A 27,886-nucleotide genomic window follows, 5' to 3' on the forward strand; every position below is an offset into this window, starting at 1 on the left:
TATTCTATTCTCTATTCTATTCTCTATTCTATTCTCTATTCTATTCTATTTTATTCCATTCCATTCCATTTTCATTCATTCTTTATTCTATTCTATTTTATTTTATTCCATTCTTTATTCTGTTCTGTTCCGTTCCATTCCTTTTTCTACTCTATTCTACTCTATTCTATTCTGTTTTATTCTATTGTTCTATTCTATTCTCTATTCTATTCTCTATTCTATTCTACTTTATTCCATTCCATTTTCATTCATTCTCTACTCTATTCTATTCTATTCCATTCTATTCCATTCCATTCTTTATTCTGTTCCATTCCATTCCTTTTTCTATTCTATTCTACTCTACTCTATTCTATTCTGTTTTATTCTATTCTGCTCTATTTTATTCCATTCCATTTTCATTCATTCTCTATTCTGTTCTATTCTATTTTATTCTATTCCATTCAATTACATTTTCATTCATTCTCTATTCTATTCTATTCTTATTCTATTCCATTCTCATTCATTCTTTATTCTATTCTATTCTATTCCATTCTTATTCTATTCCATTCTATTTTATTCCATTCAATTCATATTCATATTCATATTCTATTCCATTCTATTCTTATTCTATTCCATTCCTTTCTCATTCATTCTTTAATCTATTCTATTCCATTCTTATTCTATTCCATTCTATTTTATTCCATTCCATTTTCATTCATATTCATATTCATATTCATAGTCTAGTCTAGTCTAGTCTAGTCCAGTCCAGTCCAGTCCAGTCCAGTCCAGTCCATTTTCATTCCATTCTCTCTTCTCATTAAAAAAGTTGTGATTTGTTGTTAATCCCTTATTCTACCGCAACAGACAGAGTCGATAATCAATGCTTCTTTTTCTTTCTCTACCCTTCCTCGCTTTTCTTTCCCCTTCCCCCTTCCTGCCCCCACCCCCCAATTTGCTATTGCATTTTGTATTTTACAATACTTCATAACCTAATAAATATATATATATATATTTGGATAAGGAAGTTGGGGGCACCATTTATAACTACAGATGCACCTTCTGATCTCAGGCTCCCCTGGACTTTTTTCGTTTGTTTGCAGTGTGCACTAATATTGGCCTTGTCACCGAAATCATGGGATGTACAGAGAGCAACGGAGCTACTCCAGAGTAACCGAGCCCTTTGCAGAAACTGCTTCGGGGCAGCCCAGCCTGCCTCTTCCTGGGGATCTTCACGTGACGTCCTCACCACTCCCTTTTTTTTAAAGATTTCAATATCGATTCTATTTTATGACTGGGGTCCTTGCGTGATGCTACCTGTTGTGCGGAGACTGAAAAACTGTAAATAAAGCTAATTAAAACCTCTGTATAAATTGGAGGGCGAGAAATAAAAATAAAAAACCAAGGGGGAAATGCTTTGTTCAGTTATTTTCCTTACTCCATGTTGTACAACTCCTTGAGTTGGTGTTGGAAGAAATGCCCCATCTGGGTTCAGTTCAGTGATGGGTTTCAAAATTTTTTGGAACCTACTCTGTGGGTGTGGCCTCCTTTGTGGGAGTGGCTTGCCGGCCATGTGACCTGGTGGGAGTGGCTTGTTGACCATGTGTTTTCTTCCCCCCCCCCCTCTCTTCCTTCCTTTTGTCTCTCTGTCCCTTTTTTCTTTTTTTCTTTCATCTCTCTCTCACTCTTTTTCTTTCTTTCTTTCTTTCTTTCTTTCTTTCTTTCTTTCTTTCTTTCTTTCCTTCCTTCCTTCCTTCCTTCCTTCCTTCCTTCCTTCCTTACTTTCATTCCTTCCTTCCTTCCTTCCTTCCTCCTTCCTTCCTTCCTTCCTTCCTTTCTTTCTCTTTCTCTCTCTCAGTGTGTGTTTGTGTGTGTGTGTGTGTGTGTGTGTGGCAGTGGTGGGTTTCAAATTTTTTTGGAACCTCTTCTGTAGGTGTGGCCTGCTTTCCGGGTCCACTGGTGGAACCTCTTCTAACCGGTTCGGTAGATTTGACGAACCGGTTCTACCGAATAGGTGCAAACTGGTAGGAACCCACCTCTGGTTCAGTTCCAAGTGGGGGGAAAAGACCCTGGAAACGTGGAGGCTGCTTGGAAAGATGGTTTAATGGTGGACAGGATCACATGGCTTGAGCTCCTGAACAGAAAAGGGGGATCCCAGGCTTCCAGATGTTGGGTGAAGAAGGAAAAAGAGAGCGAGATGCTGAAAGTCCCTGATTTTATGGCCTTTGATCCTGATCTTGTATTCTGATTGGCTGCCAGACCCAATGGGGACATGTAGGGGCATCTCTCTAGGCTGTGCTTTGAGTCCAAGTTTGGTTGAGCCTTGCTTCTTCCCAGGTGGTGAGATGGGTAAAGGGGCTAACACTCTCATGCCTTAATCCCATCACCTTGGAGCTGAAGGGGGAGATCTTTGATATGTAGAATAGACAGGCCTTTTAATTGACAAAGGCAGGGGGCTATTAAGAGCGAGCCTGCTTCCTGCCTAAAAACATGTTTCTCCATTTCTGATCCAGGGGAATATAATATTCTGCCTTTTTCAATATTTCTCAGGATATTTCATTTTTTTTTCCAGGAGAGGCGTGGGTGGTAACTTCCTACAGTGCCTTTAAAAAAAGGCATTTTAAAAAGTTTCCGCAGTGCACCCAAGACTAAAAGGGATTCACATCAGGATTTTGACTTCATTCTGAACACATGAGGTTGCCTCTGTCATCATCAGTGATTGATGTCACTCATCCCAGCTCCCTAGCTGTGGTTTTTAAAATATATTTTTCCATTATTATTTTTAAATTATACATTTACTGTATGTTGTGCATGAACGGAGTTGTTCTGGATATCCTTCATATTAATCCAATTCTCAGTAACAATATTAGAAATCTCTTATCACATTTCTCAAATTTAAGTCATCCTCATTATATTGTTGAGGCACGCACACTCAAAAAATGCCTAACTCATCTTTATCTCTACCTTCATCTATATGTTTTTTATTCTATGATCTAAACATTTCTCTATCTTATATGAACAAATGTAACTAAGTTTCATTTATATTGTTCCAATTCATGCTAACATTGTGTTTTTTTTTTTAAATAATAATTTTATTCAACATTTTTTAATGTTATTAGTTGAGGATTCCCTCCATTGGAAAACTGCTATCATGAATTGGGGGGTGGGGTGGGGACTTTCGATCTTGATCCCATGACCCCAGGGATGCTTGAAAGGTCATAAATGTGGAAAAAAAAACCCCACTCCCAAGTTCCTTTTTTTCAGCAGTCACTAAACAGACCGTTGTAAGTTGAGGATTCCCTCTATTGGAAAACCGCTATCATGGGGGAGGGGGGCTTTCAATCTTGATCCTGTGATCCCAGGGATGCCCCAAAGGTCAGAAGTGTGAAAAAAATGCCCCCCCAAGTCCCTTTTTTTTCAGCGCCCTTGTGACGGTCACTAAAAGGGACCGTTGTACGTCGAGGACTCCCTGCATTGGAAAACTGCTATCATGAATGAGGGGGGGGGGAACCTTGATCCTGTGATCCCAGGGATGCCCCCAAAGGTCATAAGTGTGAAAAACTGCTCTAAGTCGCTTTTTTTAAAGCACCCTTGCGACGGTCACTAAACGGGACCGCTGTACGTCGAGGACTCCCTGCATTGGAAAACTGCTATCATGGATGAGGGGGGGACACTTTTGACCTTGATTCTGTGATCCCAGGGATGCCCCCAAAGGTCATAAGTGTGAAAAACTGCTCTAAGTCGCTTTTTTTAAAAGCGCCCTTGCGACGGTCACTAAACGGGGCCGTTGTACGTCGAGGACTCCCTGCATTGGAAAACTATCACGGATGGGGTGGGGGAACTTTTGACCTTGATCTTGTGATCCCAGGGATGCCCCCAAAGGTCATAAGTGTGAAAAACTGCTCTAAGTCGCTTTTTTTAAAAGTGCCCTTGCCACGGTCACTAAACGGGACCGTTGTAAGTCGAGGACTCCCTGCATTGGAAGCATACTATATCTCCATGTTTTGTGTGTTTGTGTGTGTGCGTTTGTGTGTGCTTGTGTGTGTGTGTGTGTGAAACTCCCCCCCCCCCAAGCATTGCGAGGGAGGCTGCTGGGGGGGGGGGGGGGGGGGAGCGCCTGGAGGGCGGAGCCAGCGAGGGAGGAGGCGGGGCGAAAAGAGAGGAGGGGGGGGGCTCTCTCCGCATGCCCGAAAGCAACCGGGGCTGCGCGGGGCGCCCGGCTCTCAGCCTCAGCCGCCGCCGCCGCAGGAGGAGGAGGAGGAGGAGGAGGAGGCGAAGGGGAGGCGGCGGGGCCATCTCCGCCCGCTCTGCGGATGGCCAGCCCGGCTCTGGCTCTGGCTCAGCCGCCCCAGCCCCAGCCCGCCCTGGCCGAAGCCCGGCGCTGGATCGAGGTAGGCAGGGAGGGAGGGAGGGAGGGAGGGAGGGAGGCTGCAGGGGGAGGGAGGGGCCGCCCTCCCCCTCCTTAACCCCCCCTCCCCACGCCGACCCCCCCCCCACTCCCCTCCCCTCGCCTCTCCGGCTTCTGCGGCAGCCTCCGCACCTGCCTTCCCTCCCTTTTCTCCTTCCCCCCTTTCCCCTTCTCCTCTCTTCCCTTCCCTTTCCCCCTTTCCTTCTCTTCCCTTCCTGCTTCCTTTCCCCGTTTCTCTTTCCCCTTTTTCCTTGTCTTTCCCCTTCCCTTCCGCTTCTACTTCCCTTTCCCCTTCCTTTCATCCTTCCCTTCTCTTCCCCTTCCTTTCATCCTTTCCTTCTCTTCCCCCTTCCCTTCTGCTTCCCTTTCCCTTCCTTTAACCCATCCCTTCCTCTTCCCCTTCCTTTCATCCTTCTTCTCTTCCCCCTTCCCTTCCGCTTCTACTTCCCTTTCCCCTTCCTTTCATCCTTCCCTTCTCTTCCCCTTCCTTTCATCCTTTCCTTCTCTTCCCCCTTCCCTTCTGCTTCCCTTTCCCCTTCCTTTAACCCTTCCCTTCCTCTTCCCCTTCCTTTCATCCTTCTTCTCTTCCCCCTTCCCTTCCGCTTCTACTTCCCTTTCCCCTTCCTTTCATCCTTCCCTTCTCTTCCCCTTCCTTTCATCCTTTCCTTCTCTTCCCCCTTCCCTTCTGCTTCCCTTTCCCCTTCCTTTAACCCTTCCCTTCCTCTTCCCCTTCCTTTCATCCTTCTTCTCTTCCCCCTTCCCTTCCGCTTCTACTTCCCTTTCCCCTTCCTTTCATCCTTCCCTTCTCTTCCCCTTCCTTTCATCCTTTCCTTCTTTTCCCCCTTCCCTTCTGCTTCCCTTTCCCCTTCCTTTAACCCTTCCCTTCCTCTTCTCCTTCCTTTCATCCTTCTTCTCTTCCCCCTCCCTTCCTCTTCTACTTCCCTTTCCCCTTCCTTTAACCCTTCCCTTCCTCTTCTCCTTCCTTTCATCCTTCTTCTCTTCCCCCTTCCCTTCCGCTTCTACTTCCCTTTCCCCTTCCTTTCATCCTTCCCTTCTCTTCCCCCTTCCCTTCTTCTTCCCCTTCCCAGCTTCGCTTTCCCCACTACTGCGATGGTGCAGAATTCCCCCCAAACGTCCTGGAGGGGGTCGAGGAGGCTGGGCAGTGGGAGGGAAGCCCTCTTAGCCTTAAGCTTTTTCCTCCAGGACGGAAGAGAGGAGCTGGGCAGCTCCAGGAGGAAGGGCACTGCCCCCACTTCCCCCCCGGAGAGAGACGGATTGCACATTGGTCTTGAGGACGGGGTTGTCCGACAGGCGTTGCGGGTTGATGGGAGTGAGGAGGTCAGCGAGATCCCGGAGAATATTTGGGAGCCGAGTCTATCTTGCATATAATAGAGCTCCCAATTTCCTGCCTGTTCATCTCCTCGCCTCCCTCTCTCGAATGATTCAATTAGTAGTAGTAGTTATCCGAATGAGTTGCGTAAGGGTGACTTTGGGGGGCTTACAACCTTGACATAGTTAAGTCATCCCTCGAACAATCCCCGTATCCCACCCTCTTTTCTGGAACCTTCCGGTAACTGCCGTATCCCACCTCTTCCTCACTGAAAGTAGTAGTAGTATTGATTCAATAAATTTATAGAGCTGTGTAAACTCACACGGAGATCATTCCGGATGATTGCAACGTTTAAATAATCCTCTGGTGCAGCACTCACCAAGGGGTGGTCCATGGACCATTGGTGGCCCGCGAGAAAATTTTGGTGGTCCCCAGAAAAAGTATTTGCATTTTTGTATATTGCACTAAATCAGGGGTCCTCAAATTACGGCCCCAGGGAGGGATACATGCAAAGAACACTTGTATTGCTACAGAGAGTCTCCCCCTTTGGGGTCTTTTTGTGCGGGTCGGAGGGGGGCAGAAATTCCGACGGGGTCTGCTTCTGGTGGGGGGCTTTGGGCGAAGGCTGGAGGGAAGAGCTGCTGGTGGTGAAGAGCCAGAGGGCCTCGTTCCAGTGGGACTGTTATCATGGCCTGGAACTGGCCGACCATCTCACCCCGCTGAGCCTCCAGGCGTTGGTACCTGGCCTTGCCCTCCCGCAGGTCTTCCCTCTGCTTGGAAAGCCCATGCTCCTAGTCCTCAGTGAGGTGCTTCTGCTGAGCATCCTTCTCGGTCAGATCCAATTTGAGCTGTTTTGCCAACTCTTTCTCCTGGTGGCTGCTTAGCTCCAGCAACTGCTTCCTGTTGGGGTCCTAAGGAGCCCTGGGTGGGCAGGTGAGGAGTGGCGAGTAGAGGCCGTCGAGGCGCCTCTCGATGTGACGGACATCGATTTGGCCACTCCCATCCAATCACATGACCACCTAGCCGCGCCCACCCAGCCGGTCATTAGGCAGATCATATTAGTGGCCCGCGGGATTTAAAATGATAAATTTAGTGGCCCCTGAGGTCCGACCCCTACTCTGGAATGACCAGTGAATTCAAACGCTCCACCTCTGGAATCCTCAAAAAGGGGCCGTTCTCCCACATCTCCTTTATCTTTTTATTTATTTTTAATTTTTTTTTGGGACTAGATGCAGTTCCTGTGAAGTAGGCGTGGTAGATCTTCTATTTCAGTGTTTCTCAACCTTGGCAACTTGAAGTCCGGACATCTTCAAGTTGCCAAGGTTGAGAAACACTGTTCTATTTGTTTGATTTCCACAAATGCTTTTGTTGCATGGCCCAGAGCCGGTGATGGGGTTGAGTTGATCTTGGCTGCTGGCAGATGTTGTCCATGCTGTTTTCTTGGACATTCACTGGATTGCTTGGTGTTTCCTTATTTCAACTTTTAAAAACCTTTATTGCAAAATAATAATAATAATAATAATTGGGTATGGCCAGTGTAAAGAAACGAAGGACTAGGGGGGCGACACGATAGCAGTCTTCCAGTATTTGAGGGGCTACCACGAAGAAGAAGAAGAAGGGGTGAAAATATTCTCCAAAGCACCAGAAGGCAAGAAAGGAAACTATGGATGGAAACTAATCAAGGAGAGAAGAAACTAGAAATTAAGAAGAAATCCCCAACAGTGAGGACAATTAATCAGTGGAACAGCTTGCCACCAGAAGTTGTGGGTGGCTCCATCACTGGAGGTTTTTAAGAAGAGACTGGAGAGCCATCTGTCTGGAATGGTGTAGGATCTCCTGCTTGAGCAGGGGGTTGGACTAGAAGACCTCCAAGGTCCCTTCCGACTCTATTCCTATCCCTACTCCTACTCCTTGTCGATTTAATCCTCAATTCGATTCACAGCCTGGGACTGGTAAAAACGTAACAGTTCAAATCTAAACCAAGGATCTAAGAGCTCTTAAGTACATATACCCCGTTTCCCCCCAAAATAAGACCTCCATGGATAATAAGCCCTATCGGGGCTTTTGAGCGCATGCGCTAAAATAAGCCCTCCCCGAAAATGTTGCAACAGAGCAGCAGCCTTTGAGGTGACCAAGCTCGCTGTCTCCTGCACCTCAAAAATAACAAGACCTCTCCGAAAATAAGGCCAGGCGTTTATTTTGGGGGTCAAAAGAAAATTAGACCCTGTCTTATTTTTAGGGGAACACAGGCAGTTCTGAGTAAGATGGGTGGGTTTTTGGTTTTTTTGCAAAGTCACAATATTCAGATTTGATAAATTTCGGATTTTCATATATTTAGACAATGCTTACTATTGGTTCAACCATTGATTTCCTCCACCATAGCCGTTCAACGTCAATTTGCAAATCGCGATATTTTGCTAATTTTTTTTTTTTGCCCAGCTGTTTCTCTTTTAACTCGTGCATCGCCTGGAATTGCAATATCAATCAAACAGATCCCCCCCCCCCGCCCTTAACCACAATAGTGATGTCAGGCGGGTTGTGGGCCAGATGTCTGTCTGTTTGGATCTGTAGGTCTCCCAGGATCTTGGCTTGCTCATTGTCAATTGCCAATTGGGTGTTCCCTGTCCTTTTTGCTGTATTCAAACCCAAATTTCTGGCAACACTTTCAATCTTGTGATTTTGGCAATTTGATAGTCGTAGATAATCAGTTTGTGAGATTTTGCTGCAGCCGCTGATATTGTTTTTGTTGTTTCTTGTTGTTGTTTCTTGTTGTTTCTTGTTGTTTCTTGTTGTTGTTTCTTCTTCTTCTTCTTCTTGTTATTATTATTATTATTATTATTCAATTGTATCACAGCGGCCAGTTGTTTCGCCGGATTTGGCATTGGTTACTAGTCGGGCCCCACCCAGGGGCCTAGGACGTCGTAACGTATTTTCGTAATATGCATGCAGATCCAAGCAGTGCGGCTTTTTGCATTTGACTGATGGTGATTTTGTCAATTTTTAACTGTTTTAAATGTAATTCCAGCGCTTTTGGAATAGCACCCAGTGTGCCAATTACCACTGGAATTACCACTGCTGGTTTGTGCCACAATTGTTGAGTTTCGATTTTTCCTTCTCATCAACCCTGCTATCACCTGGTATTACGATGTCTATGATTGTAACCTTATTTTTCTCAACCAGTGTGATGTCTGGTGTATTATGCGCCAGTATTTTGTCCGTTTGTATGTGAAAATCCCACAAGATCTTGACCATCTGATTTTCGGTGACTTTTTCAGGCTGATGTTCCCCCCAGTTTGTTGCTGTTTTAATATTATAATTTTTGCACAAATTCCAATGGATCATTTGTGCTACTGAATTGTGCTGCAATTTATAATCAGTCTGCGCGATTTTTTTACAGCAGCTGAGTAGATGATGATGATGATGATGATGATGATGATGATGAAGAAGAAGAAGAAGCATAGGAGGCTGTATATTCTGCAATATTGGAACTCTCGGTGAATCCACAGCGGGAGTGCCTCTGCGAGGTAGAGGTGTGACAATTGCTCTTTAAAAATTACAATGTAAAAATCAAAAATCAAGCCTCTTGGCTAGTGATTTAAATCATGATTTTAGATCGTGATTTTATATCGACTTGATTTAAATCGGATTCACCCTGGACCAAAATCAAAAATATGTTCTTTGCATTAATATCTGATGCTGTTTTAAGACGGAAGAGAATGGCACACATGTGATTTTATAATTATAGTTTTGAAGGCAGGGAAAGATCAGTTTCCAATCCAAATTAAGGCCAGGCTGCCTTTTTTTATTTGTCCTTCGGGAATGGTGAGGACACCAAACTATTTTTCTCTGATTTCTATTTTTCCCCCCCCCTGGAGCGGCATTTCAACGTTGAAAAACAAGTTACCTTTTTAATTCCAAGAAGAATTATAATTTAAATACTGACAGGAATCTTTCATTATTCTCCCAGTGACATTTTTATTATTATTCTGGGCCCATCATCTTCAAGTATATTTGAACTACAAGTATTTCTCGACTTACGACCAAGATGGAGCCCAAAACCTCTGTTGCTAAGTGAGACAGTTGTTCTGATCGACGTTTCCTGAGAAAGCACCAATCTCACTCTTAGTTCTAAAAACTCTCTTTTATTTAAACGGCTGTGAATGATGGTCGTTCACAGTCTGTAATGATTCACAAAGACTCTGTGGAGAGTCCCACCGAAGTCTGTCAAAGTCTTTCAGGGGAATGTGGATAAGCGCCCACCTTTCTCTCCCTTGAAACGCTGCTAGAGACCTAATTGCCAATTCGTTTTGCAAGGCCAAATGGAGCACAGAGTCAAACGGAGCTTCTCAGAGTTTAAACCGACCAAAACGAACAAAATTGCTTCCTGCAAAGGCTCACTTCCGTTTGCTCCTTTTTTAATGTCTTATGGGAGGGGCCAATCACCTCCAAGCCTTATTCCTGAGTCGCTCCTTTTGTCGTAACTGCTCTTGCCTTCTAGCAATTCTGCACATGCGCGCACCAGGAACAGGCTCCCCCTGTTCTTCTGCTTCGCTGATGTCAGGCTCCGGAGGAAGCACATAACTCCCAGATGGCCCTGGCCCCCTCTCTGCCTCCGACGCAGAACCCGCGTCCGAGCCTTCCCCAGACTCCAAGACTGGCGCATCTTCCTCCCCAACCTCCTCAGTGTCCGATTCTGCTGCCAGCTCCGTAGGCCGCCGGTGGAGCAGAGCTGTTGTCTCCATTTTATGATATTTCCCCGTTGACTTTCTGGACAGATAGCATTCTCTTCCTGAAAACCTCGAGTGTTGGAGCAGCCACAACTTCTGGTGGCAAGCTGTTCCACTGGCTAATTGTTCTGTCAGGAATTTTCTCCTAAATTGCTTCTGTCCTTGATTAGTTTCCATCCATTGCTTCTTTTTCTGCCTTCACGTGCTTTGGAGAATAAGTTGACCCCCCCCTCTTCTCTGTGGCAGCCCCTCAAATATTGGAACCCTGCTATAATTGTCACCCCAAGTCTTTCTTAGCACTAAACTAGACCTATCCAATTTTTGCAACCGTTCTTTATATGTTTTAGCCTCCACCCTTCTCTTTTTTTGCTCTTTTCTGCACTCTTTCTGGAGTCTAAACATCTTTTTTTTAATAATATATTAAAGCCTGAACCAAACAGACCACTTGTAAATAGAACATGAAGTCTGAGCTCAAACTATTTACCTCCTTGTAAACTTAATAAACTTTAATACAGCAGGGAAGTATTGTAACATTGCTATATTTGATGTGACTCACACAGACAATGTTTTATTTTATGACTAGTGCTCGTAACTCGGCGTTGCCGTGGTATTTATTTATAAGGGGAAAATGTCTGGACCAAATGTCATTTCTAATGTTGGATTTTCCCCCTTACCAGAGGGAGCCCCCTTGTGGAGAACTGTGAAGCCGTTATCACTGCGCTGTACAGTAGAATCCATTTTACGGCAGTACAGTAGAAGCCATTTTAAGGCACAACAGGCTGTATCTTAACGGAACACACACCCCGAGGGGGTTTTAGGGGGTGTCTGACCCCCACAGTATTTTTCTCCAGAGAGTAAGTCATCAGGGTACCAAGTTTGGTTAAAATTGCTCCAGGCGTTCCAGAGTTATGCTGGAACATACGCACACGAACACACAGAGAGAAAGATGGCGGCAGGAACCAATATTGTTCAGTGTTGTTTTTTTTAGGAAGGAGACCTATAAATAAAAGATTTATTTAATTCTTTGTTTGTTCCGTGACTTTTATCACACCCTCCGCTAAAGATCCTTCACTTTAAAATTCCTTTTGAGATCCTGTAAGATGAAACCTTGTGCTCTGGGATATTTCGAAGAGAGCGAAGGATGGAATATAAGACTTAGCTATATTAGTCTGATCTTTATATAGATTTAAGTTAGTAACCACTGCAGATGGATTTCGCTTTCCGTGGATGTGTGTGATCTTTATTTCGTCCATTGCTCTTACTTTAGTTTGCAAAGCACGGCTCTTGATCCGTATAAAGTTCATATGGTATGATAGCTTAGACCCGTGATGGCAAAACTGTGGCATGTGGAACCCTCTCTACGGGCACATGAGTCGTCACCCAGCTCAGACCCGCCACGCATGCATGCGCACCTCCCACCAGCCAGCTGATTTTTAGGTCTCTGCCATGTATGTGGGAGACATCTGTGCGTGCGTGGGGGGGGATGGGAGGGTGTTGCACCTGCATATGCGTGGGGGGAGTGCGGGGGGGGTACTGCACCCCCACACCCCATTTTTTGGTTTCAGGAGGCTTCAGGGAGGCCTACTAGGCCCAAAACAGGCCGCAGTGTACAGGTAGTCCTCGACCTACGACCACAATTGAGGCCCAGATTTCAATTGCTAAGTGAGTCATGTGTTAAGTGCATTTCCCCCCCCCATTTTTACCATCTTTCTAGCCGCCGTTGCAAAGTGAAGCGACGCACTTGCTAAGTTAGTGACACGGTTGTTAAGTGAATCTGGCTTCTGCTTGTCTGAAGGTCACATGATCCATTGACCCTGTGACCGTCATAAATACATACCACCGGGGATGTTGCAGTGGTCGCAAGTGTGAAAAATGGCCATAAGTCAGTCTTTCCCGTGCCGCTGTAACCTTGAATTGGCCGCTAAATGAACAGTTGTAAGTTGAGGACTCTCTGTTGTGGTTTCGTTGCAAGTTATCCATCTCCTGTCTAAGTGATGGCTAACCTTTTTGTCGTTACTGCCCCACGCATCCATAAAGCACATGTGATACCCGCACCCCTGCGCATGGGCCCTACACCCGCCCGTGCGCCCGTGACCTCCCTACATGCCCCCCCCTCCTCACCAATGTTTGGCTTCCCGGATGGTGCAGGAGGCTTTCCAGGCACAAAACAGAATATGGGGGTGCTGCACGAGCCCCCCCATGCAATGTGAGCACCCCCCACGCATGCGCCCTGCCCCCCATGGGTGCACACGCATGTCCCCTGCATGTGCCCCGCCCCCACCGCATGCACAGCAGAGACGCAAAGACCAGCTGGCCAGTGGGAGGTGTGCGCAGATGCACCTCCTGCTGGTCAAGGGAGGACTCGGCGTGCCATAGAATCATCATCTCATTGTAGACTTTCTAGAGCAGTGGTTCTCAACCTGTGGGTCGGGACCCCTTTGTAGGTCGAACGACTCTTTCACAGGGGTCGCCTTTCCTTGGAAAACACATATTTCCGATGGTCTTAGGAACCGAGGCACCAATTTTATGGTTGGGGGTCACCACAACATGAGGAACTGTATGAAAGGGTCGCGGCATCGGGAAGGTTGAGAACCGCTGTTCTAGAGGATGATACCAATTAGAGAAACGTGGACTGATCCTTTTCTAGGCCCGTTGTATGTTCCGTCAATATTTTATTACATGGTCTCTTAAATCAGGGTTCGATTTATTCTCTCAGTCGTCGTTTTTGGCTGCCGTGCTGCTCTTTTAAAATTCCATCCCTATATTTATAGACAAGATCCGCTGGGCAATCCAGACGACAGATGGTGGCACCTTCTGGCTGCGACCAGCTTAACTCTTGAGAGTGGCAACGTTGAACTTGTGATGGTGTTCAGGCCTATGGGGAGGCTAGAACTCACAGTCTCCTGGTTTCTAGCCTGCTGCCTTAACCTTTAAAACAATCTTGTATGCTACCCAACACTATTAATATGTTATGTATGACATTTTTTCATTTGTGGACAATTGTATGTTCCCCTTAATTTTTTAATGCAGGTTATCATACAATAAACTATACTCTCTGTAACATTTTAATATGAAGTCTGGCTCTGCTTGGTGTGAAGATTCTAGAGAATGTTTCATCTTAAAAAGATTTTCCAAAGTGTTCCAGTTTTGCTGTAACATTTTAAGAGGACAAACAAATATGGCCCTCTTAATTTAGCAATGTATGTCACAATGGCTACACATTTTCTTCTGATTCAGATTAGCTATCGTATAGCAATTAGCTATAATTGCTATTGTTCTGACTGTACTGAGTTATTTTTATACTCTTAGAATTGCTAAGGGATTTTTGTTTGGATTTATTTTAATTCGTGTCTTAGATTTTATGGATTGATTGATTTTGCCCTGTATTACAAGGGTCAGCCAACATTAAGTGTGTGTGTGTGTGTGTGTGTGTGTGTGTGTGTTCTAGCATCTCTGGAACGCCTCGAACAATTTCAACCAAACTTGGTACACAAATGACTTACAATCTGGAAACAAATACTGTGGGGGTAAGACACCCCTAACACCCTTGTGCGTTCTGTTAAGATGCAGCCTGTTGTGCCTTTAAATGGCTTCCACTGTACTTCTGTAAAATGGCTTCTACTGTACAGTGCAGTGGAGTATCCCAGTACTCCACAAGGGGGCTCCCTCTGGTAAGGGGGAAAATCCAACATTAGAAATTACGTTTGGTCTGGACATTTTCCGCTTATAAATAAATATCCCGGCAATACCGGGTTATCGGTGTTACACTTTATTTAGTCTGGACACACTCATGTTTTAATACAGACTTAGTCGGCGCATTAAAATAACCCTGAAGTTTTGAAATGTCAACATAGGAAGCCAAATCATGGCATATGGTATTCATTGCACGAATTTAAATCTGATGTCCCTTCATCGCGTGGACTTAAATTCGTACATCGATGTTCAAAAATTTAAAAGGACTTTTTCGGAACGAGAGACTCTGCACCCAGCGAGGTCTTTTCGTCAAACGTAACCTGCATTATTGAAGGAACGATGGGTGTCGCCTTTCAAGGAATCCATCTCAATTTCATGGAAATAATGTGTCAGGCTCGCAAACACCGTAGAGAGGAATTCTCACAGTTACCTGTCTTGGGGTAATACCATTAGGCCACATCCTAACAGACCAAAGAGAGTAGGGGGGCTATGAGTATCCTGGCTTGTCTATTGGCTTAGACACCAGGTGACGATGAGTTCTAGTTCTGTGAGCCGAGGTGGCGCAGTGGTTAGAGTGCAGCACTGCAGGCTACTTCAGCTGACTGCAGTTCTGCAGTTCGGCTGTTCAAATCTCACCGGCTCAGGGTTGACTCAGCCTTCCATCCTTCCGAGGTGGGTAAAATGAGGACCCGGATTGTTGTTGGGGGCCATATGCTGACTCTGTAAACCGCTTAGAGAGGGCTGAAAGCCCTATGAAGCGGTATATAAGTCTAACTGCTATTGCTGTTGCTGTTTGAGGCATGAAAAACCAAATGCGTGACTCTCTCCTCCCTCCCTCCTCCCTCTCTTTTCTCTTTCTTCTCTCTCTCTCTCTCTCTCTGGCCCCTCTTTCTTCTCTCTCTCTAACCACTCTCTTCTTTCTCCTCTCTTTCTCTCTCTGTCTCTCCTCTTTCTTCTCTGTTTCTTTGCTCTCTTTTCTTTTACTTCTCCTCTGTCTGCTCTTTCTTGATCTCTTCTTTTTTTAATATCTCTCCTCCTTTCTTCTCTCTCTCTTTCTCTCCTCTAATTTCTTTCTCTCTTCTCTCTCTCCTCTCTCTCCTGTTCTCTCTCCTCTTTATTTTCTCCCTTTTCTCTCCTTCTCTCTCCTCTTCTCTCTTTTTCCTTTTTTATCTCTCTCTCTCTCTCCTCTTTATTTTCTCTTTCTCTATCCTTTCTTCTCTCTCCTCTTTATTTTCTCTTTCTCTTTTTCTCTCTCTCTCCTCTTTATTTCCTTTCTCTCTCTCCTTCTCTCTCCTCTTCTCTCTCTTTCTCCTTTTCTCTCTCTCTCTCTCTATTTTCTTTCTCTCTCCTCTCTCTTTCTCCTTTCTCCTTCTCTCTCTCTCTCCTTCTCAAGGTTGACTCAGCCTACCGTCCTTCTGAGGTCAGTAAAACGAGGGCCCAGATTGTTGGGGGGGGGGGAGCGGCAAGAGGCTGGCTCCGTAAACCGCTTACGGGAGGGCTGTAAAGCACTGCGAAGCGATATCTAAATCTTAAGTGCTGTCACTATTTAAGGCACAGTGGGAACATCTGTGCTGGTCCACATCCAGAGAAACCTTTGCCTGTTTTGGATCTGAATTCTGTGCACCTTTAAACTCTGCCCCTGGATTCCAGTACCCTGCAAAGGATGAGCTCCCATGTGCTGTAGATGGCTTCTTTTATATCTGCTGTAAACCCGAATTCTCTGGCTGCACCCTGTCTCCGAAGCTACTTTAATTAGTTACCACGCGTGGGTGAGGTTTCCAAGGCGAAGAGATTTATTTCAGGGTCCCCGGGGCTGAAATCTGACAAGCTAAATTATTGGATAGGCAAAAAAACAAAACAAAACCAGCAATATTTGCAGCAATGGGTGACCTTCGGGAATAAATAAGTTGTGAAAGTCACCGGTTTGAAAATAAGGTTGCTTTTCAAACTGAAAAAGGGGCGTATCGAAGCCACATTTTGTAGGGTCCTCATTGACTCAGTTAACCAGGTCAACTGATTTTGCTGGTGAGAAGATTACGGTTTGGAAGCTGGAAAAAAAATGGAAGTCATCTGTTTCCGGATTTTCTTATTACAGGTAGTCCTCGACTTACGACAATAATTCAGCCCCACAAATTCTGCCCGCCGGCAGACAGAAGAGTCGGAGAGTGAGGAGGTTGGGGAGGAACAGGGGCCAGTCCTGGGGATTGAGGAAAGCTCAGACGAGGGCTCTGCGTCGGAGGCAGAGAGGGAGTTAGACAGCAGTGAGGCAGAGGAACAGCTGGAGCCTGTTCCCAGTGTGCACATGCGCAGAGCTGCCAAAAGACAAGAACAACTCAGAAAAAGCAGGGTCGACTTGGGAGTAAAGCCACACCTTGGAGGTGATTGGCCCCTCCCAGAGGAAACAAAAGAGGAGCGAATGGGGAGGGGGCTTTTTCAGGAAACAATTCGTTCATTTGGTCCTTTCAAGAGTGGAAAGTTCTGTTTGTGACTATAAGAGGCTGTGTGCCAAGTTTCGCCTTGCTCTGCGTTTGGAAACTAGTTATCTGGCAGCTCGCCAAGCGAGATAAGGTTCGTGTAGATAAACATTCCTCGGAAAGACTGTTTGCTAAGCCTGGCTGACTGTGAATGAAAGGAATTTGGCCAGGACCAAGATTCTGCTTATTGCTGTTTAAGGAAACCTGGGTCAGAATATTCTGTTGCTAAGCGAGAGACAACGGCTAATAGCAGTAGCACTTAGACTTATATACCGCTTCACAGTGCTTTTACAGCCCTCTCTAAGCGGTTTACAGAGTCAGCCTCTTGCCCCCAACAATCCGGATCCTCATTTTACCCACCTCGGAAGGACGGAAGGCTGAGACAACCTTTTAGCCTGGTGAGATTCGAACTGCCAAACTGCAGGGAGTCAGTGATCCGCAGAAGTAGCCTCCAGGACTGCACTCTAACCCCGGCGCCACCGCGGCTCTTAGTGAGGCTTGCCCCATTTTGCAAACCTTTCTTGCCGCCATCGTTAAGGGAATTGCTGCCGCTTGTTAAGTGCGTAACACAGTCGTAAAGTGACTCCGGCTTCCGCGGGGATTTGCTCGTCAGAAAGTCGCACAAGTGGCGACACCGCGACGGTCTTAAGTATGAGTATGAGTCGGTTGTCAAGTGTGCAGGGTCCCTTTTTTCAGTTGCCGTTGTAACTTGGAATGCTCGCGAAGTGAATGGTTGTAAGTCGAGCATGTCTGCTCCACTAGAATTTTGGATAGGACTTTAGAGAGATTGTGTTCTGACCAGTGGTGGGTTTCAAAATTTTTTTGAACCTACTCTGTGGGTGTGGCCTCCTTTGTGGGAGTGGCTTGCTGCCCATGTGACCTGGTGGGAGTGGCTTGCTGGCCATGTGTTTTCTTTCTTTCTTTCTTTCTTTCTTTCTTTCTTTCTTTCTTTCTTTCTCTCTCTCTCTCTCTCTCTCTCCCTTTTTTCTCTCTCTCCCTTTTTCCTTTTTTTCTTTCATCTCTCTCTCACTTTTTCTTTCTTTTTTCTTTTTTTCTTTATTTCTTCCTTTCTTTCTCTCTCTCTCTCTCTCTTTTCTTCCTTTTTTCTCTCTGTCCCTTTTTCCTTTTTTTCTTTCATCTCTCTCTCACTTTTTCTTTCTTTTTTCTTTTTTTCTTTATTTCTTCCTTTCTTTCTCTCTCTCTCTCTCTCTTTCCTTCCTTTTTTCTCTCTGTTCCTTTTTTCTTTCATCTCTCTCACTTTTTCTTTCTTTTTTCTTTTTTCTTTTTTTCTTTTTTTATTCCTTTCTTTCTCTTTCTCTTTCGCTCTCTCTCTGTGAGTCTGTGTGTGTGTGTGTGTGTGTGTGTTTGTTTGTGTGTGTGAGTGGTGGGTTTCAAAAATTTTTGGAACCTCTTCTGTAGATGTGGCCTGCTTTCTGGGTCCACTGGTGGAACCTCTTCTAACCGATTCGGTAGATTTGACGAACCGGTTCTACTGAACTGATGCGAACTGGTAGGAACCCACCTCTGGTTCTGACCCATCTCCCCAAACATGACAAACCCTCTGAAATGAACTTAAAGATTCCTTTATTAGGAGCACCGGCAGCCCCGGCAAAAAGTTTCTCTCTCACCGCAGGCTTATAAGTCTGTCCGGCAGGGAGATGAATAGTTGTCTGCCACATCTATTCATCTCCGCCCCCTCCCTTTCATCCCCAGAGCTAGGGTGGGGCTTCGCTAGCAGTGGTGGCTCTTCCGTCCCAAGGACCGGCCCATAGATTTCCACTGCTCTCCTCTCCTCTGCCACATCTATTCATCTCCGCCCCCTCCCTTTCATCCCCAGAGCTAGGGTGGGGCTTCGCTAGCAGTGGTGGCTCTTCCGTCCCAAGGACCGGCCCATAGATTTCCACTGCTCTCCTCTCCTCTGCCACATAGAGCCAAGGTGGCGCAGTGGTTAAATGCAGCACTGCAGGCTACTGCTAGATCAGCAGTTCAGCGGTTCAAATCTCACCGGCTCAGGGTTGACTCAGCCTTCCATCCTTCCGAGGTGGGTAAAATGAGGACCCAGATTGTTGGGGGCAATATGCTGACTCTCTGTAAACCGCTTAGAGAGGCCTGAAAGGCCTATGAAGCGGTATATAAGTCTACTGCTATTGCTATTGCTATATTGCTATCTCCGCCCCCTGCCTTTGATCCCCAGAGCTAGAGTGGGGCTTTGTTAGCAGCAGTGACTTTTCCAGCCCAAGGACCGGCCCATAGATTTCCACTGCTCTCCTCTCCTCTGCCACATCTATTCATCTCTGCCCCCTGTCTTTGATCCACAGAGCTACAGTGGGGCTTCGCTAGCAGCGGTGGCTCTTCCATCCCAAGGACCGGCCCATAGATTTCCACTGCTCTCCTCTCCTCTTCCTATCAGCACATCAGGCACTGGACCCAGCTGTTCCTCCTCTTCCTCATCAGCCACCTCCAGTCCTGGGGGCTGTTGACTCTCCATCTGAGGGCTGACGGACGGCCCAAGCTCTGTCTCTCCCCACCCCTCTCTTCGACAGCTCCGCTCCCTCTTCCCCCTCTCAGGTTGCCTTGATGCTGACCCTGAGTCCCATGCCTCCTCCTCCTCCTCCTCTGATTCGGCTGCTGGAGGATCCGGCGACCGACCGGCCACAACAGATTGTGGTTTATCTGGGTTGTGCATTTTTAGCTGCATATGTCCAGTTTTAAAATGTGCATCTATGCCATGAATGTGTGGGCAGCTGCAGGAACTGCCATGCTGGAAGGATTGAAGTCTACCCATAATTTGTAGATGTAAATTCTTGACATGTGTTCCTTATAAAACCCGAATCTTTTTTTTTTCTTTTAAAAAAAGCAGAGATGAAGGGAGAGAAGAGGACTTTTAAATACACGTAATTAGATCGAGTTTGCTTGCGTTGGTCTGTCTGATATGCATTTATAGCTTTTTAAGAAATGCTTCGTACTGTGTGTTTTGTTTTTAATTATTCTAGCGAGCTCTAAATGAGACGCCTTGATAAAATCAGAATAGCATTGAACTCAACCTGTATTTGTTGTTTTTAAGTTACTGTATATCATCATCATCATCTCCTTTTAACAACCCCATAATCCCTTGCGAGGTGGAGTCTGGGCAACTGAATGCAGCTGAGTGCTTACTGGCCAGATGCCCTTCCCTGTTGCCAATGTGGAGTTTTGTTCGGCAAATAAAATTCTCATTGTGCCCAGAGAGAGAAATATCTGCCTCTACCAGTGGTGGGTTTCAAAATTTTTTGGAACCTACTCTGTGGGTGTGGCTTCCTTTGTGGGAGTGGCTTGCCGGCCATGTGACCTGGTGGGAGTGGCTTGCCAGCCATGTGGTCTCTCTCTCTCTCTCTCTCTCTCTCTCTCTCTCTCTCTCTCCTTCGTTTTGTCTCTCTGTTCCTTTTTTCTTTTTTTCTTTCATCTCTTTCTCACTCTTTTTCTTTTTTCTTTCTTTCTTTTTTCCTTTCTTTCTCTTTCTCTCTCTCTCTCTCTCTGTGTGTCTGTCTGTCTGTCTGTCTGTGGCAGTGGTGGGTTTCAAATTTTTTTGGAGCCTCTTCTGTAGGTATGGCCTGCTTTCTGGGTCCACTGGTGGAACCTCTTCTAACCGGTTCGGTAGATTTGATGAACCGGTTCTACCGAATAGGTGCGAACTGGTAGGAACCCACCTCTGGCCTCTACCTAGGATTGAACTCACAGCCTCTGGATTGTGAGGCAAGAACTCAAGGCCACCGCACCACTCAACTGTATTCTTATATGACGAATGCAATAAGATAAGCAAAAAGAAGTGAAAGCAAGGGCGATCCAATTATATCGGGTCTTTGGAGATATTGGTAATCAAATCTTGGATATCGTCTGAGCGAGTAATGTCACGAATTGTCCGTGCTCTCTCGTTTTTATATCAGGCTCCAAGTTCAGCATATTGTGGTTGGACGCGGTTTCTAAAGCCGTTGGAAAGCTTGAGAAGCTGACTCGGCACAATCCTGAGATGGCTTGAAAGATTTGATTCGGAAAAATCCAAATAAATCAGGTTGCCTTGGAAAATCGGATAATCCCCAAGGGGCCCAATAAAGAACCCCACGATAAGATTTTGGAGCCAAAGAAAGGAGAGCGCTGAATATTTGTCTTGGGGGTTTGTCAGAAATATTGATCGGTGGAGAAAATAGGGAGGTAATAAACGCCTGAGTAAGTTGCAACTTGGAATATCGTAGTGGAGGCCTACGTAAAATTGCAGGGGGTCTTAAGGCGACAGTGTCGTGTTTCACTGTGAACAGGTGAGACAGGTGAGAGCCAGGGGAAATTCTTGTCAGGTAGGAAAGGCCAGGTTCACACAGGAAGGTCCAGTTAACTGATTTATTGCTGAAAGTCTGTGCGCAGGAATCTTTCCAACTACTGTATTTTTTGGAGTATAAGATGCACCGGAGTATAAGATGCATCAGAGTATAAGATGCACCAAGATTTTGAAGAGGCAAATTAAAAAAAAGGTTTTGCACTCTGCAGACCTCCCAAAAATGGCCCTTTTTTGTCAAAAAAGGGCATGCATAGCCTTTAGGAGACTTATGGAGTGCTCCTGGGGGCTGGGGGGGGGGCAAAAACGAGCAAAATTGCCCCCCTTTTTGCTCATTTTTGCCCTCTCCAACTCCCAGGAGCACTCTGGAAGCCTCCTAAAGGCTATGCACAGCCATTTTTGCAAAGGGGGGGGGGGCGGGGTTTCGGGATGCCAAAAATGCTTAGTGTATAAGACACATCCAGATTTCCACCCTCTTTTTTTTGAGGGGAAAAAGGTGCGTCCTATACTCCGAAAAATACGGTAGGTTAGCCCCAAGGATCAATAGAAGTCCAAAAGAGGTGGGACTTAATCCACATGCAGCTATGTAGGAATTCTAGGCTGATTTCTTTTTTCACTCCACCCCAGGCCTATCTACCATTCCTCCTCCCACAATCCTTCCTTTTATTCAAGGGGTTGAGGGAAGAGTTGGTCTGAGTGGGTGGTGGTACAAAAAATGTGGTCGTAAGTCGAGGACAAGGTGTAATCTTTTTGGCTCCATTGCTATTTCATCAGTTGGGTTGACGGACGCTCAACAGGTGTTGGCAGAAATACTCAGCCTTTCGGCCGCCATCGATACTAACATCCATGGAAACGTTTATTTGTTGAGCTTGGAATCATGTCAAAAAAATCAGGCCAGAGACACACGTATAAACCCAACTGAATCCGGTGACGCTTCAACCCCTTGTTGTCAGTGTAAAGTGAGGAAAATATCTAATCCTAAGGTACGGGTAAAGATTCCCCTTGCACGTATGTGCCAGTCGTTCCCGACTCTAGGGGGCGGTGCGCATCTCCGTTTCAAAGCCGAAGGGCCAGCGCTGTCCAAAGCCGTCTCCGTGGTCATGTGGACGGCATGACTCAATGCTGAAGGCGCATGAAACGCTGTTCCCTTCCCGCCAAAGTGGTTCCTATTTTTCTACTTGCATTTTTTAACATGCTTTTGAACTCCTAGGTTGGCAGCAGCTGGGACAAGTCATGGGAGCTCACTCTGTTACGCGGTGCTAGGGATTCAAACCGCCGAGCTGGCGACCTTTCTGATCGAGAAGCTCAGCGTCTTAGCCACCGCTTGCGAGAATCCTACAAGTGACCTAAACCAGTGGTGTCCAACCTTTCTGACTTTGTGGAGTGGGGCGGGGAAAAGGGGGGATAGTTCCATGTAAGCGACATGCAGCTCCCCCCGCCCCCTCATCCCAAAGGAGCTACACGCCACGGACATTCCCCTGGTGTTTTGGTGGACCTTTTCTGAACGGGTCATGCCTGGGGTTGGGGACCCCTGAGTTACAAATTCAGATTTCATTTTGTCTTAGTCTCCAGGCCTTTAATCATCTTAGCTGCTCTTCTCTGAACTTTTTCCAAAGTCTCAACATCTATTTTTTTGTTAATGTGGGGTTCAAAACTGGAAGCCGTATCCCAGGTGTAGCCTTACTAAGATTAGTAGGTAAGGGCATGCTAACCAAACAGGTTAAATAAAAATTAAACGAAAAAATCAATACAGTTCTTACAACACTTGTTAACCTGGCAAAACATTTGCTTACGGGAATCTGAAATACTTATAGCTGGATATTTTAAAAGAAAAAAAGAAGAAAAAAAAAGGAAAATTCATACGGAATGAAGCCTGTGGCCACCAAAATGCTTTTGCCACAGATGTAAAAAAAAAAATAAATAAATAAATCCCGGCTTAAGACAAAAACGAAGCGTCTGTTCATATCCTGAAGTTGATTCTCCATGATTTTTTAAGAATCCGAAACCAGCGTCCAAAAAGGGGGGGAATGATCAGATCCAGAAGAGAGACAGCCGGACAGTTGCTAAGCTTCGATTAGACGGGTTAAAAATGAATGATACTTGGCAAGTCGATATGCCTAATTCCAGCTTCTTGGCTGTCTTTATTTTTAATCCCCCCCGCCCCCCACCTGCAGGCAGTCTCGGCCCCCTTTCTCACCATTTACTGCCCTGCAAAAAAAATATCCTAGCCAACTGAATGGATGCCAAGCATTTCTGGGGAACAGTTGCTCGGGTCCAATTTTAGAAGCACCCAACACGTTGGGACAGTTGAAAAGTTTTCAGCCTCGGAGCATTTTTAGAGTTAGCATTTTGCACCCGGCACCATGAAACATGGTTGCCTTTTTTCATCCCAAAGTTTTGGTTCGATATTTTTTTTGGCCTGGCAAACAGGATAATAAGAGTTGGGAGGTACCTTGGAGGTCTTCTAGTCTGACCCCTGCTCCACTAGGAAACGCTACATCACTTCAGACAATTTGGTTGCCCAATCTCTTTATTAAAAACTTCCAGTGCAGAAAGGGGGGTAGGAAGGAGGGAAGGAAGGAGGGAAGGAAGGAGAGAAGGAGAGAAGAAAGGAGGGAAGGAAGGAGAGAAGAAAGGAGGGAAGGAAGGAGGGAAGGAAGGAGGGAATGTAGGAGAGAAGGAAGGGGGGAAGGAAGGAGGAAAGGAAGGGGGAAAGGAAGGAGAGAAGGAGAAAAGAAAGGAGGGAAGGAAGGAAGGAGGGAAGGAGAGAAGGAGGGAAGGGGAAGGAGGGAGGGAAGGAAGGGGAGCAGGAGAGAAGAAACGAGGGAAGGAAAGAGGGAGGGAGGGAAGAAGAAGTAGGACTGTTGTAAGATAAGATGGATCTATGGGATGATAAAAAAGCAATCTTCAAGTATATTGTCAACAGTAGGGAAAATTGTTATAAATACATATTATTAATAACAGTTATGAGATCATATAATTGTGAATGTATATATGAAATTGATAAAATAAAATAAAATTAAAAAAAAAACTTCCAGTGCATTCACAACTTCTGGAGGCAAGTTGTTCCAATTTTGTTCTCGCTTTCAGGGAATTTCTCAGTTCTAAGTTGCTTCTCTCCTTGATTAGTTTCCACCCATTGCTTCTTGTCCTTCCCTCAGGTGCTTTGGAGAATAGTTTGACTCCCTCTTCTTGGGGGCAGCCCCTGAGATATCGGAACTCCGCTATCATGTCTCCCCTAGTCCTTCTTTTCATTAATAGCAATAGCAATAGCAGTTAGACTTATATACCGCTTCCTAGGGCTTTCAGCCCTCTCTAAGCCGTTTACAGAGTCAGCATATCGCCCCCAACAATCCGGGTCCTCATTTCACCCACCTCGGAAGGATGGAAGGCTGAGTCAACCTTGAGCCGGTGGGATTAGAACCGCCGAACTGCAGATAGCAGTCAGCTGAAGTGGCCTGCAGTACTGCACCCTAACCCACTGCGCCACCTCGGCTCCTTCGAATATTAAACTAGAGAAAACATTTTGACAGAGAGTAAGGGAAAGACTCGGAAAAATGAAAGATTACAAATTATCTGGCATTTTGGTCCGAGTGAAAGGATTAAAGGCCCAAGTGTTTAGGATTACAGATTAACAGAGTTGGAAGGGATCCTGTAGGTCATCTAGTCCAACCCACCAAACAAGCAGGAGACCGTACACCGTTTCTGACAGACGACAGTCCAGCCTCTTCTTGTAAGCTTTCAGAGATGAAGCTCCCACAACTTCTGCTCCATGGGTTGATTGTTCTCATGGTCAAAAAAATTAGAACTAAGAAGAAATTTCCTGACAGTTAGAAAAATTTATCAGTTGGGACAACTTGCCACCAGAAGTTATGAATGCTCCAACACTGGAGGTTTTAAGGGAATGTTGGATAAGCCTGAAGTGGTGTAGGGTTTCCTGCCTAAGCAGGGGGTTGGACTAGAAGACCTCCAAGGTCCCTTCCAACTCTGTTATTCTATTCTCAAAAAAAAATCAGCAAACTCTTTTACTAGCCCCTCTCTGGCCCATTCTGACCTCAGAGGGGAGAATTTACAGGCTAGAGAATTTTCAGATGTTGAGTGGATCAAGCGCTCTTAACAGAGTTGGAAGGGACCTTGTAGGTCATCTAGTCCAACCCTCCGCCCAAGCAGGAGACCCTGCACCATTTCTGACAGAGGGCAGTCCAGTCTCTTCTTGAAAAGCTTTCAGGGATGAAGCTGCCACCAGTTCTGAAGTCAACTTCTGTTCCATTGGTGGATTCTTCTCAGTGTTGGAAAAAATTCTCCTTATTTCCAGGTTGAATTTCTCCTTGGTCAGTTTCCATCCATTATTCCTTGTTTGGCCTTCAGGTGCTTTGGAAAATAGCTTGACCCCCTTCCTTCTCTCTGGGGCAGCCCCTCAAATATTGGAAGACTGCTATCGTGTCTCCCCTGGTCCTTCTCTTCCCTAGACCAGCCATGCCCAGTTCCTGCAACTGTTCATCGTATGTTTTAGCAGGGGTGGGTTTCTCGCCCCGTTCCAACCGGTTCGGTTGGAACGGGGCCGGCGGCGTCCTCGTGCATGCGCGCAGTGCACGCATGCGTACTAGCGTCTGTGCGATGCTCCAGCTGCTCCTGGAGGATCGCGCAGGCGCTGTATGTGTCCTGCGCATGCGTGGAAGCGCAGAACTCGTCAAAACCGGGTAAGGAGCACAGGCGGGTGGGCGGGCCCTTCGCCGTTCCCGGAAGTTACTTACCTCCGGGTTCGCTGACCAACTGGTTCGCGGGGACCGCCGCAAACCGGTTGAAACCCACCCCTGTGTTTTAGCCTCCAGTCCCCTCATCATCCTGGTTGCTCTTCTCTGCACTCTTTCTAGAGTCTCCACATCTTTTTTTATAGTGTGGTGACCAAAACTGGATGCACTACCGAAGAGCAGGAGAGCCCTTGAAAAATTGGTCGGGTTCCACAGAAAAAACAAAATCAAAATAAGGGTGAAGCTGTTGTGTCGGACAAAACCGTTGAACTCGCCGTAAAGAATTGGGAAAAAGAGTTTGCAGGTAGTTCTCGAATTGCAGTCGTTCGTTTAGTGACTGTTCCAAGTTACGACGACACTGAAAGAAATTGGGACTTGGGACCGTTTTTCCAATTTAGTGTCCGTCGATGCATTCCCTCCCCATCCCACCGGGTCACGTGATCAACACTTGGATGCTCGGATAATGTTGTTTTTAATCACATCGAAAGCCGCCGGGAGTCACGTGACATCAAGATCGGGTGGGTTCCGGCTGCCGCTACTGCCGATTCTCTCAGGGACGCGCTATCCGTGCATACACAGTACTAAAAGAATTGCTTCTGCGCATGCACAGAACTAAAAAACAAGATGGTGGCGGCTGTGGCGCCGCCGAGAGAAGCGGTTTGGGGGCGTGACAGGCCGAGTTACTACCTACTCGGCTGAACTGGTAGGGAACCACCTCTGATCGAGATGTGCGGCAGATAAATTTAATAAATAAACAAACAAATAAGCAGCAAGGTTCAAGACTGAGGCGTTCCCAGAAGGTTGTGAGGAAGAAAGGCCCTTTCCCTCTTGCAAGTCCTCGGTCAATTTTGCGTAGTGCGTTACTAAAGGCTATCGCATTGCATCTGATTCCAACGGACATTTTAAAAAAAATTTTGATTGTCATCGCAAAGGGCTATGCCATGTTTTGATCTGAGGCCTGACATGGATGGACTTCGGCCAGCAGCTGCTCCAGGCTTTTGTGTGGGAAGAGCCATTCTTTGAAAAGCTATTCTATACGGTCTAAAGCTGTCATAATAAATTGTTGTTGTTGTTATACAGTTGGGGGGAATTTATGTTTTTTACCCGATTTAGACATTTTGAGGAAGGGAGGCCTGAAGCGGCTGTTGGGGATGCACTAAAAAGCTTGAGGAAAGAGCGGTGCATTTTATTATATTATTTATTATATTATTTTATTATTTTTTTTATTTTTTATTTTTTATTTTATTTTTTATTTTATTTTTTATTTTATTTTTTATTTTATTTTTTATTTTATTTTTTATTTTATTTTTTATTTTATTTATTTTATTTATTTTATTATTTATTTTATTTATTATTTTATTTATTATTTATTTATTTTATTTATTTTATTTATTTTATTTATTTTATTTATTTTATTTATTTTATTTATTTTATTTATTTTATTTATTTTATTTATTTTATTTATTTTATTTATTTATTTTATTTATTTTATTATTTATTTATTATTATTTTATTATTATTTTATTATTTTATTAGTTATTTATTAGTTATTTTATTATTTTATTAGTTATTATTTTATTATTTATTTTATTATTATTTTACTGTATTTTATTATTTTATTATTATTTTACTGTATTTATTTATTTATTATTTATTAGATTTGTTATTTTATATTTTTATTATTTTTCAAGTTATATTTTATATTATTTTACTCTCATTTATTTATTTATTATTAATTTTTATTATTTGTTTATTTTATTTTTTATTTTGTTTATTTTATTTTATTTTTGTTTCATTTCATTTCATTCTTTCTTTCATTCTTTCATTATTTTATTATTTTTCATTTTATATTTTATATTATTTTATTGTTACTATTTTATTTATTATTATTTATTTCATTATTTATTTTATTTTATTTTTTTATATTTTATTTTGGTTTAGCTTGATATTTATGAAATTTATATGCTGTTCATCTCTTCATCTTTTCCCTCAGAAAAAAAAACTTTAATAAGCCTCTTTTTAAAAAATGAGCTGCACTCGGAATCGAAGATAAATAGCCGCCTTTAATCTTACAACTGCTTTACTCTGACGTTTTATTTAGCTAACTTTCCCCCCTGTAACAATTACTCAGTGGCAAGAAGAGGTTTTTACAGCCTTAACATCTTTGCAAACAGACTTCCGAGCACCTAAAAGGCTATTTATCATAGCTGTTAAAATGGTA

At 44.8% G+C, this 27,886-nt stretch overlaps 1 protein-coding gene across 1 annotated transcript in view; it reads left to right on the forward strand.

The window, feature by feature from the left end:
* Positions 1-4,240: 4,240 nt before the first annotated feature.
* The window catches only part of LIMCH1 (LIM and calponin homology domains 1), a 156,028-nt gene continuing 132,382 nt past the window's right edge, over positions 4,241-27,886 (forward strand). Inside the window, exon 1 of the mRNA XM_032223520.1 lies at positions 4,241-4,367. Coding sequence (XP_032079411.1) covers positions 4,290-4,367 — 78 coding nt within the window. The 5' untranslated portion in view covers positions 4,241-4,289. The remainder of the gene's footprint in view (positions 4,368-27,886) is intronic.

Source organism: Thamnophis elegans, chromosome 9 (genome assembly GCF_009769535.1).
Source record: "Thamnophis elegans isolate rThaEle1 chromosome 9, rThaEle1.pri, whole genome shotgun sequence".
NCBI classification, from domain to species: Eukaryota; Metazoa; Chordata; class Lepidosauria; order Squamata; family Colubridae; genus Thamnophis; species Thamnophis elegans.